Raw genomic sequence first — 15,938 nt, 5'->3', positions numbered from 1 at the left:
GGCTCGACGTAACAGCAGCAACTCGAGCACATTACTGCCCCCTATATGTCAAGAGGACAAATAACACCTTTTCTGTTCAAATTGCCAACCCGCCACAGTGGCGTGTGTGTTGATCAAATTCACCCGCCACTTCAAATATTTACCCGCATTTGGCTGGTGGCGGGTGCTAATTTCCACCCCTGCTCACAACACTATTTAGCGTTTAGCCTTTCAGCTACAGTCCTATAAATCAGCGGTGGACATTTAGTTCAGCGTGGATCAGTCTGAATGCCAAACACATCACTGGCGTCCGGTTTAGGCCCCTGATATCACGACGACAACAAAGCTTTCATGTACTGGCCTGCAGAGTGAGTAATGGTGTAATTGGATCAGAAAAAGTGCAAATCATTTTTGATTGATCAGTAAAGACCATATAAAAGAGAGGATCTTGGCAGAATTTGTGCGAAAGAAGAATAAAGAATGGTGGCTAAAATGCAGATAAAATAATTTTTTGTGTAACCACAATACAGTATCAATCATAATTTCATTCCATTTGCCTTATTATTGTTTCATTTCCTTTATAATTTGGTAAAATACACCAAAGTGCATCATTTTGTATTGTATGGTACAGACAGAATATATTATACTCAATGGCCTATGCCTATAACTGTTTTTGCATTATGAGCTGTTTTCTTGTGTTTTTTCCAATCTTCTCGGTGTCACCTTTTAACACCTGAATCCTTTTTTTCTTTCTTCCCGTGTTCAGGAGCTGGAGCAGGACCGGCACGAGCTGCGACTGAAGCTGGAGGGCTGCCGGTCCCAGTGGGAGAGCCAGGTGGGGGAGCTGGAGAGGGACAAGAGGGAGCTGAGCGGCCAGGTGGGGCGGCTGACCCGGGCGCTCGGAGAGGCCGAGCGGGACGGCCACCGAGTCCGGCTGGAGCACGGCGAGCAGAACCAGCGCCTCCGGGAGGAGCTCAGCTCTGTGAGTCCCACACGTCTCCCGGTTGGGGTTGGGAGTCGCTTTTCGGCCGAAACGCTATGGATGCAGACAAATCGCCCCTACACGGCCGGGGGGCAGGTAACCGAACACCTGCTGTCCGGCCCAGACTGTCTGGCTCTCAGTCCACAGACAAGCTGGGAGTGTAATCTGATCCCATAACCTGAAACTCTGCCACTTTTAGTATCACAGCCACTGAGTCTGAACTGGAGCCGGGGCCGGACTCTCAGGCTGTCAGCTGGCTCAAAGCCTCAGAGTCCGATAATGGCAAACTTCTTCGTTTACGAGCGTTTAAAAATTTTTCAATTAAACAGGAAAGGCAGACGCGGAGGTTGTCGTCTGGCCACTGGCAGATGATCCGAGCCGGTGCGGACGAGGATGGAAATGATATGTAAACAAGACGGGAAGTAAAAGTGAAACGCTGTGATTTGAGGAAAGGAAAGCTTTGGAACTATCCTCCCAGCTGACTGAATGAAAGAACAAAAAATAAAACCAAACAGGCTTTTATTTCCTCCCGGGGCCGTCAACTGAGTGTCTTCATTGTTGTTTTCAGAAAAGGAAAATAGCAATTAGAACGTTTTGAATTCTTCCGGATGCCTCATCTGCTGTTAATTACAAAAAACAGGCATATTAATTATATGTGAAAGTATTCATTAACCGCAGCGCTTCATAAGAACATAATGACCCGTTAAAGCAGGTCACTGAGTAACATCAGGTTAACTTTTAACTTCAAAACTTTGACGTAATGGCTTAGGAACACTGACGGCATCCAGCTGACAGATCGTCCAGTCTTTATGATTTTTGTCCTGAGGAGACTCCTTTCACCGGGGTCAAACTCGAGCCGGTGGCACAGATTTTACGGCTCCTTTATCAGTAAACACGGAGGAGCCGATTGGCTCCCTGAGCCGGACGACCTTGAGTAATTTTCCAGCCTGGGAACGGCATGGCGTGTCCCTCCAAACGTTACATTCGTGACACGGTGTTATTGTTCCACACGGCTGCTCGCTCAGAGGATGCTGCCGCTCGTGTTGTTTTCGACATGAGCGGCGAACCTGAGCTCCAGAGAAAAAAAGTTAAAAGTGAATCCAAGCAGCACTGCCACCCTCCCATAAGTCAAGGTCCACAGAATAAGGAACTGTGGACGTATTTTTCTCCCCCCCCCCACTCCGTGGTCACGCTGGAGGAATAAACAGACTCCCTTGAAGTTCAGGAAAGAGCCAATTTAGATAAAAGCTCTCGCCCGAGCTCCTTCAGGGAAGCAAAGTGGAGGAAGCGTCTTCTCTGGGCTCGGCGAGGCTGGGAGACGCAGACGAGAGGGCGAATGTGTTCGAGACGCGAGAGCGTAGGGTAGGGAGGCTTCGGGTCCGATGTTTGGCTACCAGATGGAGAAGAGTGTGGTGGCCTGTGTTGCTCCGCTGCCCGGAGGAGGGGTGAGTCCGGGCTGGTTTCTGTGTGATTATCTGTGGGGAATGTGCTGAGGTCGGCGCGGTAATGATCTGACAAACATGTTAAAAATATTCACTGCTACATGCTCCCAGGGGCTCTTTTTAATGCCGTCATTTATTCAAATCAATATTTAGTTCTCTAAAGACTTATAAGATCAAATATTTACCAAAAATATGGTTTTGATAAACAGCTGTTTAGGCTTTTAGAAGGTGTTTCGAAACATGTCTTCGGACTCTGGATGCTTTTTTACGAATTGAGATCCATTTAACTGCAGCATGTGGAGTTTTCTGTCATATACTGCCTCAGTTCTGACCTTTGACCTCCTACCTCACCTCATCTTCTGAAGCACAAATAGCACGATATGCTGTCGTAGTCGGGTAAAAGAATGGTAAATGAGCGAAAAAGCAGCCAAAGAAATTTCTAGAAACTAGAAATCAAGGATTACAAGAAGGTCTGGCTGTTTGGAGACAAAAAATAAAGAAAATAAGGGCGCTTTTAAAACTTTTACTCACGACTGTAGTGCAGACGATGTGGTGTCTGAAGATCATCTGGGCCAAATTTATTAAAAGTTGGAAAAGAATGTTTATTATTATTTATTCGTAGCTTCATAAAACCTGTCGTAGTACATACCACAGGTGTTTTAAATGCTGCTTGTACTAAAGAACCTGACTTTTATTGACATAAATGAGGCTTTTTTTGCATAAAAGTTGCATGTTTATAGGCAGTTTGAACTTTGAGTCACTGGTGGCAACAACGGTTTGATGGAAATCTGACCAGTGATCAATATTTTTACAAAAAATGAACCCAGTAGGTTTTGCGGGATTGTATTAGCAAGAAAACCGACAGAAATGAGACTCATCCCTCCAAGGTAGGTTCATCAAGACTGTAACCTCGAGACTGTAAACATGACAGGAATGGGGAGGAGAGCGCTTTAGCCTCACTTCAGAAATCACGAGAGAGGAAACATTTCACAGCCAAGAGCAAGAATTCCTGTGCCAGGAAAGACTTTGCCGTGAATCTTCGTGCCGGCTCGTTTCAGGAAGCAGCTGCATTTTAAAAAAAATAATATTGTGCGTGAGCCAGAATACCACATGGTTATGTAAACAGAAGCCAAGGTTAAATATGTAAGTGTTTAAAGTATGAGGGCGTGCTGAAGGGTTATTTAACTTCTGATCACACGACAAAATTACGGCTATTTTCGTCTCCTTCAATCAGCCGACAGCGCTCGGGTTCAGCAATGAGGATTTGGTCGGCTTATGTCATTAACTGCTGGAATTCAATTATAGGGAAATTTTCCTTGGCAAACTCTAACAAGGAAAATTGTAAAAATGTAATTCCGATAGCAGGAACTTGTGAGTAAGAGCTATAAATAACAACTACCAAAAAAAAAAAACAAAGGAGGAGATTTTACTGATTACGTCATTTCCAACTCCTGGGAAACGGTATCAGTGTGTCAGAAATTCAAACATAAACACACGTTGTGGATAAGAAATCCCAGGCAGTAATAGGAGTTTGGTTATGGAGATAAGCAGGAAATGTCAGTAATCTTCAGGCTGCTTCCAGGAATATGAAAAATACTTTGCTAGCTGTTGACGTACGCTTAAATGTAACTCTAGTATTTTCCTGTTTTACTAACTAGTCGAAAACTGACTGAGAACACTACATCAGTGATTCCCAAACTTTTCAGCTTCCAACCCATAAAATATTAGTGACAAAGGTGTGTGACCCCATCTGTTGGCTGTTTAAACATCCAAAAATGCTGATGACTCTAATAAATAAGGACAAAATGACAACACAAACAGTCTTAACGTCCATTATGCTATTTTTTAAATCAATTTGTGGACTTGTATTTCAAGTTTTGTAAGAAATATGGTGCAAGAATAGCATAAAAACTAAGTTTTTAATTGTAAGTTGATGTCTGGAGATTATCTGAGGACCCTTACTTGGTGTTAAGTGACCCACACTGGGGTCCCGACCCCAACTTTGGGAATCATTGCACTACAACACATGCACAGTGTCTCAGGAGGGGCTTATGACAGCAAAGATGTTTGCTTTAATCCTCACACTTTTTTAAAACGCGGTGTCCGCACACATAAAAGCACATACGTGTAATAAGTTTATCATGTAGTTCTTTGCGGTGTGTCTTCAGTAGGCCTCTCTGTTTCTCAGGCCTGTATTTTTGTTCTCACGGTGAAGGTTTAAAGTTGTTACCTCGCAGTCAGAAGGTTAACCGTAAACATGATGATCGTCTGCAGAGCGTGCCGCGTGGACGAGGGTTCAGAACCCGCCACAAATTCTCAGTAACCCGTTTTGTTGACGTAGTTTCGGACGGCCGACTCATCTTTAATTACTGTAAACTGCGTCTCATCGCTCCGCTCTCGCTCGTATTTACACCACCATCGTCGTCCTGCGGCTGCTCGCGTTCCAACGTGTTCCAGTTTGAGCGTTTTTTTCCTGGTAAGGCCGCCTCCGTCACATGTGGGACACCCGTCTGTCTCTGGGTAAACCCTAATCTTTAATCAGAGAGAGAGGAGAGGAAAAAAAACAACGATCTTCTCTTGGATGACATTACGTCTGTTTGACCACCACCAGTCCAAATGGTTTCAATCTGTATCAGATGAATTAAAGTCCAGTTTGTATTTAATCACTGGAACCCGAAAAGATTTGAAACAGCGTCCCAGCTTTTAAAACCCTGTAATGATCCTTTAACTCTGAGCGTTCAGGGTTATCGTAAATCATGTCTTTAATTGTACAGCAGGTTTAGTAAAACTCTTTTGTACCAAAGTATATTTTCAGAATTCCCCTCTTTGTGTTTGCGTCAGATCTTTGTCTCTGAGGCTTGCGTTTGACCTGCGCGTCACCCTTTTTCACCCCCTTCGTTTCCACGCCGTGTCGTATGACCGCTCACGCCGGCTGTGGATTTATGGCGCGTTCTCGGGCAGCCGCGGTAAATCCCTCTCCGTGGATTTCCATTAGAGGAAGAGAAGCTCGTCTGAATTCAGACGAGCCTCCGTGACCTCTGCTCTCTGTCAGCATCACCACGCTCCTCAGACAAAAACAGAGAGATACAGATCTGTAATTTTCTCCTTTTCGGGTTGCCTCTCGAGGCCAGACGTCCCTGCATCCCAGGGGAGAGAGAGGTCTAATCTGGGAGGGCTCCCCGGGGGCTTCAGGGTCGTCAGCTGGTTGGTTCCTCTGTGTGTTTGCACCGATGAGGCTCGGTGGGGTGATGGGGGGAGCTTTGTGTTTCTGGTAAAGAAGCATCCTTCTTCCACTCATGTTTTGGTGTTTCTCTATTGTGGAAGAGGCCCATGTTTGTTCAAAGAGGCAGCAGTAATGGTGAGAAGTGGGGGGGGGGCGCTCTCTTTTTCTCCACATAGCGCAGCGTTTTGTTTTCGTCAATCAGTGTCTGTTCTACTCTCATCCCACACGCCTCCCTCTTATTCTATTCTGCCTCGCTTCGTCTTTACGCTCGTCCAGGCACAAGCTCTCAGTCTGCTCCGCCGCTCGCCGTCTAACGTGGCACGAAGACGTCACCGACAAGTTCACGGAGCCCTCGACTCCATCCGCTGCAGAGCCCCTCATCTTGTATTATGTGGCGGTGATGGGACCTGACAAGGGGCCCGGCTCACTGCTGAGTAAGGGGGAATCGGGGGTCCCGGAGCGAGGGACGAAGAGCGGTCTGATCACTGGGGCTTTAAGAACTGGGACAGGGGCCATTCCAGCCATTGTTTAGCTGTTGTTTTGTGACCTTTTGGAATAAATGTGTGCCTCGGAGAGAAGAGAGACGGAGGAGCAAATAAAATCATGTCGTATTACAGGATACGGTGACTTGTTTCCGTTGATCACAGTGCTTAAAACTTTGGCTTTAACTGTCGGTATCAGCCCTGTTCGTCTGTTAACAAAATATCTCACGATCCACTGGACTGATGTTAATCAGCCCAAATCAAGATGGCCGTATGTTGTAAACCTTTACAGCAATGACACTTTTGCCTGACACTGTTGTTCTGGCAGACATGTTGTGATGTTTATTCCAAAGGTGTCCTAGGCTGTCCGGGAAGTGCTACAGCTACCTGCTGGTGCTGCTTGTGCTCCCAAATAACCATAAGATTCTGTGTAAACAACCCTTTTATCTGATCCCTTTCTTTGTTTTTGTTTTTTTCTTATAAAACATACAACAAAGCTGCGCTGAATGTTTAACACCATAAATTTTCTGCTTCCTTACATTGTTTATAAATCCATTCTTTCTTTCTCCCCTCTCTTATGTGCATTCGAAGGCGATGGAGGTGGAGCGAGCGATGTCCAAAGAGCTGCAGGCTCTGAAGCAGGAGCTGAGACAAAAGGGAAGCCACAACAGGGAGCAGGACGAGGAGCTGATCAGTGCCATGAGGGAACAGGTACAGGAAACGAATGCTGTGCAAATATGGCATTATGTAACTTCAAAAGAAGAAAGCAAGTCAAACATCATCCTGATTGTCACAGAGTTGCTATTAAATCCGGCTGAAGTGCTTCTAATTGTAGAAAAAAACAAAAACCTTCAGTTCTCACACCGGAACAAACTGCGCCTTCATTTGTCTTTTCATAGTTTATTTTCTTTCAGAGGCATGCATGCTGTTTTTCAGCCACTTCTTTATCGTGTTGCTTTCATTTTAGTGTGATTATTTCAAAACCGATATCTCTGCAGGTGTTTAGTGTCACAGCTGCTGGTGGGAGATGAGATGAGATGCGATGCGAGGGAGCTTTACTCTTACAGATGATTAAACCTCTTGTCATCATAACTAAGATCTGCGATTGTTCGTTCGTTTTCCAGGTGTTGCGGCTCACGCAGAAGGAGCAGATGCTGGAGCAGCGTTTGGACACCGCGAGTCAGGAGAACGCTGAGCTCAGGGCGAGTTTGGTGGATTTACAGACGCGGGTCGATCTGCACGATCAACTGAACCGCCAGCAAAGGCAGCAGGTGAATGCAAAAAAGCATCACTCGCTCTTCAGAGTCAATCTGAGCAATCAACGTTAAAGACTACTGTGTGATCGGCGAGGGAATATTACATAAAAAAGGGCTTCAGTAACAAGGTGGTTTTCCACTCTCTGCCTGGCCGCCTGGGTTTCGATGGGATTGTGAAAAACATAAAAACTTGCTAAACTGCTAAACAATCACCTCATTCCTGCTGTTGTAACATTAACCCACAAGTCTGGATTCCACTCAAGTTTAGTTTCACGTTAGCTGGAATCTGGCTCGTCAGGATTCCTCTCTGGCTGAACGCCTGCAGAGTTTGTTTTTTTTTCGCAAGTCACTCAGACGACCGTAAAATATGCTGGTGGTTTTGCGTGTACGCTACGTTTTAATGCTCCTTGTTCGTTTCAGCTAGCCGAAGCGCGGCAGGAGGTGGAGGCGGTGCGGGGCCGTTCCCAGCAGCTGCAGGCTCGGGTAGAGGAGCTGCAGGAGGACGTCTCTCTGCAGGAGTCCAGGAGCCACATGGACGCCTCCCTGCTGTCCGAGCTGGAGACGGCAGATTTAGGAGTCAGCAAAGCCGAGGTGACTGACCGTTTCCACCGACACAGCTCAGCTTAGGAAACTGGGTTTATGAGGGAGCAGGAAGATTTTCCTGAAACTCATTATTAGGGATAAGAACCAAAGAAAAGCATCTGCAGTTACTGCTTACAAATGATGCCATAAGTGCGCAAAAGGGGGACTTTTTGGATGAATCTATGAGGTAAAAAGTTTTATCACAGACTGGATTAACGCCAAAGATTTAAACAAAAATATTGCACAGTATGAAGCACTCTGAGTGTATGTTGGAAACAATGCTCAGCTACTTCCACACCAGGCTGTAGCTCGGTATCTGTGAAACCGACCAAGTCGTAGCCATTTTTGTGTGTAAGTCAAGTCAGGTTTATTTGTATGGGACATTTCAGCAACAAAGTGCTTTACATCATAAAAACACAAACATAAAAAGTCACAAAATGCAGTCACCAGTTGAGAAACCAACAACAAACATTACATTTTGTCGAGTGCCATCATCAAAATCATCAAACATGTTGGTCAGTGCTCCATCTATTATGGTTTAAAAGCAGCTCTAAGGTCCGTTGGTTGTGAAAGCCATCTTGAATCGCAGACGTTCGCCCAGTGATGACTTCCTGAGAGTTTCATTTAAATCTGCCCACTGGCTCCAGAGATATTTTGCTAACACTACAGGCGAGCGAACACCAGGGCGAAAACGCCATTGCCTGTTCACCTTTGGCGGCGGCGGCGGGCGAGCTTAAAATGGTACCGGTTGCGTTTTTAATTACTAATACTGACACACAAACAAGAGGTTCACCTGATAAACAACCCAACGGTAAATTCACAGAAAGCACCTGAGCCTATTAGGAAATTAGCTGTCGCTCCCGTAATTGTGGAAAATGACCGTGAACCGCTGACCCCTTTTAACAACAGATTACAGGGTCTGCACAAACATTTTCAACTGCTTATTAAAAAAATAAAATAAAAAAGGCACATGCCTAAAATGATAATGTTTGTGAAAAAAACCCCACATTTAATTGCCCAGGAAAGGGAAACGTTTATCAGAGCGGCTCAAAGCACGACCAGCCGGTACGGTGAGGCTTGTTTGAGGTTTGTTTGGACCCGTGTTTACGAGGAAACGGGTTGCAACAGAGGATTTCTGATGCGTTTTTTTTACTGAAAGATCAATTATACAGAAACATCCTGTAACGTACATGTTCAATTTGAGACCAAAAAACAGCCCAGATTTTGTAGCAAAAACACGACGTCTCTCTCTCTCTCTGCAGAGAGGAACACGATGATAGAACAGTTTGTCCACTTCCCTGTGGATGTGTGACTTGGGTTTGATGCGAGCGAGAAAGGTGCAAATACTGTGAGCGTAAGAAACGCAGGATCAGATTTACGAGTCTTAATGATGTCCGAGAGGGAACAAAGAGAATCCTTTCACTCTGCGTGTTCAGTGTTACTGACAGGAAGGTGTGATTTTATATATATAAGTGCATTCAGGAGGTATTCTCTTCGTTTCCTGTTTGTTGTGGCCACATTGTAGAGCTTCCATAGTCTCTCTGAGCTTTCATTACAATAAAATGACGACAGGGTGTAAAAGTCACCTAGGGCGGCATATTTTTGGAAAGCGTTGCGTAATAAGCAGATTAATGTTTGACAAAAGGTTTAGTTTAACTGCAGCCCCACTATTATCTGAGAAATAAAACAAAACAAGACAAACTACCACCAGTCATGTGGGACCAGTTTGGTCAGGGGAGTTAAAAATAGTCATCCTGAGGTCATGTTGTCCACCTCCCTTTGTGTAAACAACTGATAACACTCATGTTGTGCACAGCACGGGGGAGAAAAAGGAAAGCTGGCTTGTTTTGACTCATTGAAGCATCTTAATTATAGATTTCTGTATTTTTAAAGGCCGTCCCTGAAGGAATGCATCCCGCCCGCCGGAGTTTCAGACTAAGACCGTCTGCTGGTCGCAGTCTGAGGTTCCGCGCTCGGAGTGCGTGCTGTGAATGACTCTCAGCTCAGAGTCTGTAAAACTGGCTGAGTTCGAGACGTTCTTGTGTTTGCTAAGGTCAGTCGGCTGCGGCGGCCATCTTGAACTGGGCTGACTCCAAAGGTTAATCGGTTGTAGACGTACGACCGGTGATTACCTTCTGCAGGTTCTTATTAAAATGTGTCCAGTGATTCATTAGAAATCTTTCCAGTGCTACAGACAAACAAACGCGCACCTGAACACGAGCAAAAACATAAATATTCACTTCAGCTATATTTCTTGTTAATGTCGTCTTTACACAGATGGCACAAGAAATGGGCTCCATCCTGCAGCTACTCCTCCCTCTGACCCGGGTCCCGAGCGGCTCGGAGAGGTCAGAGGTCGCGGATGAACCGGAGGACCTGCAGGCCATGCTGCAGCGACTGAAGGGAGTGGCTCAAAGTCTGGCACAGGCGTCCAACCCCGAGGTGAGAGTCACGCGGAAGTGCGCTCTGTTTTTTTAAAGAAGGAAGCCGAGAATTTATTTGTGGAACGAAAGTCTTTGAATCCGTCATGCGTTACTCTGCGTGAACGTAAGCTCAGAAGTCCGTAAGTCATGTGAGTATCCATGCTTTACCTAACGAACGGGTGTGTGTATTTTTATATTCTCTCAGCTTCGTCTAACAATGTGCACGTATTAATTGTAATTGGATAATTTATTTCATGACAGTAAGTCTTTAAAGCTCCCAGGCTTTGATCTGTTCTGTTCGAAGTCGAACACAGATGTGGAAAAAGCACAAATTATAAAACCAGAGGAGCAGAATGCAGAGCTGAATGACTAGAAGCTGAAACTGAGTTGTTAAAGCTAAAAGAAGCACAACACTGACTGAAATCTAAATGTAGCTAAATGCTAGCTGAAAGGTAAAAGTAGCAAGCGTCTAGCTAAAAGTAGCCAAAAGAAGGTTAAATGCTAAAATGGTAAAAAGCCAACCTAAAAGTTGCAAAGATGTTAGCAGAAAGCAGCAAATTTTGAGCTAAAGCTAGAGTAGCAAAAGGCTAGCTGAAAGTGGCAAAACTGTAGCTGGAAGCTCAAAGTAAGCACTAGGCTATCTAAAAGCTGAAAGTAGCAAAAGGCTAGCCTTAAAGTAGCATAAAGGTTTCAAGAGAACAATGTTTTTGAAGTGATTTAGAAGATCGTTGTGTATTTCTGTGAGGAAAATACTTGTAAACAGAGGTAAGTATTTTGAAAAACGTAAAAGTTACAAAAATCATCAGTCATGGTGGCCATCTCCGGAAAAAAGCTGAACATTTTGATACACGAGTAGCTAAAATGGCACAAAGTATGCAGAAGTAGTTAGATTTTTAAAAAAAAGGGGAAATAATAGCCTTCGTGCTATTAGAAAGTGTCTGGTGCTTGTCTGAACAATGAACTGTTTCAGCTCGGCTTTCTTTCTTTCTTTTTTGTGTCTTTTCTTGGAGTTAGCGGGCACACACACACACACACATACACACACACAATCATCCAGTTGTGCGTTTCAGAGCTGAAACATCCGCTCATCAGTGTAACTCAATATTCAGCCCCACCCCTTCGCCCCCTTTAGATCACGGCGCGTGAAGGAGAACGCCACAGAAACCTCTTCTTTTTTCTTTCTTTCCTTTTTCTCCTTGCACATGTGTGGCCGACACCTGATCTCTTTGCTAATGTCTCTGTCCCAGGGGGTGAATCCGGGTTTTGTCAATGGGACGGCCGATCACTGTGGGAATCTGAGCGCGGCCCGGGAGCTGAGAGATCAGGTAACCTGCTGGTGAACAAACGAAACCTGTCGGGCAGCGACGAGAGGTCACTGGTGCCGCCACAAGTTGCAGTTTATTGTAGCTTCCGCTCTAGGAACGGGAGTTGTATTTAAAATAAAACAAAAGTTGCTTTTTTAACCTCAAAACACAAAATAATCTGAAACTATATGTAATTAGCATTAGCTAGAAAAGATACTACAGTATATCAGCATAAAAACATTTTTTTTTGTCCAAAATCTCCTTTATTCCATTTTGAATTTTGAACGACATTCCTGTCTTTTTCAGACAAATAAAGCTTAACGTGCGATTTGCTCTTGAACCTAACCTTAGAGCCATAACTCTCTTGCTTTTGTTTTACTAAAAACATTCCTTTTTCCCTGTATTTTTCCTCCCGCAGAACCTCCAGCTGCAGCGGGAGAATGCCGAGTTGTTGCAGAAGCTGCAGAACATACGAGATCAGACCGACCTCGTTCAGCAGGCCGTCAGAGACCGGGACGAAGCCATTGCCAAGTAACCAACTCATCATGTTGATATTTTTCAAATATAATAGAAAAGAAGAAAAAAATCCCCTCCTCAAGGATGGATGCCTTATGTTTCCAAACAAAGAGATAGATTCATGTTTTCATTAAAAAGCTGCTTTTACTGATGAGTTTAAAGATCTCGAATGGAAAAAATAAAAAAATAAATCTTGTATTTGGCTGAAGAGGTTCGTTATGTCCCTGCAGGAAAAACCTGATGGAGGCCGAGTTGTTGAGAAGCAAACACGACATGATGTGTTTGAACAACCAGTTGTTAGATGCCATCCATCGAAAGCTGGAGCTGTCCCAGGAGCTGGAGGCCTGGCAGGTGGGTTCCCCCGTTTCCTAAAATCTGAAAATGGTTTACATGTTTAAAATCCCTCCATCTTAAACATCGACACTATCACTGTTTGCCCTTTCGTGCCGCACGTTTGAACTAAAGTCATCTTGCGCTGAGAATAACGAACTTGTCGTCAAATTTTGGTCAGAACTTGTACAACGATCTCGTATAAAACGGTGAGGCTTCGCGTCATCTGTTGGGGCTTTAAGTATGTGCCGAGGACGACTCTCAGCTACTGCCACATCGGATTTTAGCTCGATATCTGTAAAATTGGCTGAGTTGTAGCCGTTTTTGTGTCGGCCATCTTGAACGGTGTTGATTCCAAAGATTAATCAGTTGTAGAGATGTTCGTTCAGTTAGTTTTCTGGGATTTTCACAAGAATCCGTCCACTGATTCAGAAGACATTTTTCTAACATTACAAACCAATGAACACACACACACACACACACGTAGAGGCAAAAGCATCCCCTTCGGACTCTAAAACCACAGATTTTACGGCGTGGTGGGTGTTTCACAGCTCTCGTTGTGATTTGTTGCGAGCGGAGACGTTCTGTTTGCCTCCCTGGGACCTGAGGGACGGATGCAGTCCTCACAGTTTTAGAGGACACAAGCAGCAGGTGTCCTCGGCTGCCGAGTCCCTTCGCCAAGCAGAGCCATCTGTCAGCCGGATCGCTCCATCGTTGGTGAAGATGATGCAGGGAAGATTTAAACCCCAAAACACTGATTCATTTCCTGCAGATTTAAGTTTCCTCCCTGAGGGAAATAAACACCTTTAATATTCAATAAAAAATAACACATAAGAACTGATGTTATTGATGGTAAAATAATGAGTTAAATTATATAAATAACGAGAACCTGAATTTCAGCGACGTGACTTTCTCAGATATCTGCACACACAGATTCTTTTCACCAACGATATTAAGAAGAAATCCAATAAAGCTTTGACTGAAAAGTAAACACCTACGAGTTTGTTCGTCTGTTAGCAAAATATTCATAAACCATTTTAGACGCATTTTAATAAAACTAGTAGACATAAATCACGGATTAACTTTTCGAGTCAGTCGGAGTCAAGATGGCCGCCACAGCTAACTGACGTTAGCGAAAGACAAAAATGGCTCCGACTTTGTCAGTTTTCCAGATGTGGAGCTGAGGTTTGGTGTGGTAGTCGCTGAGAGTCATCCCAGGTACATGCTTTGAGTACGAATATATATCCTTTCATGAAGTGCTGGCTCGTAACTGACCTCAATTTCATGTTTATAAGTTTTAAAAATGGGCCTATCATAGAGTATTTGGTGACATTTTGCCCCTCAAACTTTACTTATTTATTTAAATTTGGCCTTTTTAGATCATTATAGTGTAAAGAGTTGAAGCCTGGTTTCATTTTTACCCTTTTTTAATATAGAATCTGATATCCTGAACAGAGAATCAATAGAAAACTGGTGAGTAGCTTTACATCCCAGTTCAATGCGATGTCTTTTTCTGTTCAACGTGTTCTTAAACAACTACAATCCAAAAATCTGCTCTCTAAGATGAGACTTGTTTGTTTAATGGTTCGGAAACCACTTGTGTTCGACTGTTATTTGACCTCTGACCCGCATTCAGAGACGTAAAAGCTTCAAACTGACGGGGCTTCCCGCTCCCCTCTCCTCTGGTGTCTTCTTCAGGACGACATCCAGATCTACATCAACCAGCAGCTGAAGTCTCAGCAGCAGTCGGAGCAGCCTCAGAAGAAGCCCGCCTCCAACGGCTTGTCCTTCTTCCGGCGGCCCAGCAGAACGCTCTCCACCTGGTCGCGCCAGTCCTCCTCCTGCAGTTCGGACACCAGTCAGGACAAAGTCCAGTTGCCCTGGAAGGACTGGCTCAAACTAGGCAAAGGGGCACAGTACGGCAAATAACGAACCGAGGAACGAAGGGAAAATGACGCGAGGGGCCACGGTCGGAGCTTCTTGTTGATTACGCTGTGAAAAAAGCCATGAGGACACTCCTGAGGACACTCCTGAGGACACTCCTGAGTGATGAAGAACAGAGCGACTGCGAACAAACGCCTCCGGAAACATTTCACCGAGAGGCCGAGCCTCCTTCTGATCTGAACCGAACACATCCGCTCACGAACAGGAAACATTGTGCCTTATTATGTTCTGTTGCAAACACTTTATTGTAAATGCTCATCGGAACGTATTCGTTTAGGTTATTTAAGCCAACAAGACGAGCAAACGACGGGAAATGAAACGATCAAACACTTAATTCAGTTCTACCAAGTTTGAGGGAAGGACTTGTTGTTTTTTAGTATCAGTTTTGCTCAAAAATAAGGTTTTCTAAATAACTTTATGTACAGTGACTTGTTTTTTTTTAATATATATATAATTTTGCTCCTGCTTTTTTGTTGTTGTTAAAGACTAAACACTGCCTAAATGATAACCTGGTAAAATATGTCAGCGAATTGAAAACATGTATACATGTATATATTTTGTGTTCAAGTACTGAAAATGTGTCGTTTCCAAACCTCTTTGACCAGTTATTGGTCACGTCTTGAATGTTTGTCAGAAAATTTCATAAAACACATAAAAAAATCCTCTCTGGTAGTTTAATGTTTTGGTTTTTTTGTGTGTATTTGTAGCTCAAATCTTAGCGTGAAAAAAAGATTTAGGCAGCATATTATGTTTTAGATCAAAACAAGACAAATTAAAGGCCTGACGCTCCTTGAAGGAAAGAATATCCCCTGCTGAGTTTTACATTTTATGGTGAGAAATAACAGAGTTGCATCAAGATGTGGAGGTTTTAGCTCGGGATGGATTTTCTTATAAACAAAATGTACGTTCAGAATAAAACGATAACGAGAAAGAAAAAGCAGTTTCATTATTGTAGGACATCAGCAGCAGTATATTTACTTAGAGGTTACAAACCACATTCCTAAATTAACCTTTCTGGTTGGTAACGCCCACATTAAATGCATGATTTTTGTGTTTTTATCTGATTGTCAGAACATGGCTGTCAAACTGAAACCAGAACTCGGCTGTGAAGGAAACGCATTTTGCCATTGTTTTCAAACTATTTCCTGAGGTCTCAGATAAAATGTCTGCGACATCCGTTCATCAAAACACTACAAGGGTAAAGGTCGAGAGTTCTCCCGCTAACCGAACTGAATCGTCCAGAGTCAGGAGGGGTGGAAGTGGAACACCACCTCTTCTGTGTACTGCAAGGCTCAGAAAGTAGCTGTCGAGCTGCGGGTACAGGGGGAAAAAAATAGGAGCTTGATCATTTTAATCTGATCTGTGTGTGTGTCTGTGACCTGCTTTCTAATGTAACAGGTGTATATTGTGTTGGCGTTCCTCATCCCTCCCAGCTGGAAGGATTATATATCCATTCTGGCCTTGGAACGTCTCAA

At 44.1% G+C, this 15,938-nt stretch overlaps 1 protein-coding gene across 1 annotated transcript in view; it reads left to right on the top strand.

Moving 5' to 3' along the window:
* The window catches only part of si:ch211-235m3.5 (BICD family-like cargo adapter 1), a 17,607-nt gene extending 2,624 nt beyond the window's left edge, over positions 1-14,983 (top strand). The window contains exons 2-10 of the mRNA XM_017433348.3: positions 746-961; positions 6,700-6,819; positions 7,233-7,379; positions 7,785-7,955; positions 10,224-10,388; positions 11,617-11,694; positions 12,092-12,204; positions 12,420-12,540; positions 14,218-14,983. Coding sequence (XP_017288837.3) covers positions 746-961; positions 6,700-6,819; positions 7,233-7,379; positions 7,785-7,955; positions 10,224-10,388; positions 11,617-11,694; positions 12,092-12,204; positions 12,420-12,540; positions 14,218-14,448 — 1,362 coding nt within the window. The 3' untranslated portion in view covers positions 14,449-14,983. The remainder of the gene's footprint in view (positions 1-745; positions 962-6,699; positions 6,820-7,232; positions 7,380-7,784; positions 7,956-10,223; positions 10,389-11,616; positions 11,695-12,091; positions 12,205-12,419; positions 12,541-14,217) is intronic.
* The last annotated feature ends 955 nt before the right edge of the window (positions 14,984-15,938 follow it).

Source organism: Kryptolebias marmoratus, linkage group LG2 (genome assembly GCF_001649575.2).
Source record: "Kryptolebias marmoratus isolate JLee-2015 linkage group LG2, ASM164957v2, whole genome shotgun sequence".
NCBI classification, from domain to species: Eukaryota; Metazoa; Chordata; class Actinopteri; order Cyprinodontiformes; family Rivulidae; genus Kryptolebias; species Kryptolebias marmoratus.
Note: the sequence above shows the minus strand (reverse complement) of the source record. Positions and strands in the feature narration are given on the sequence as shown.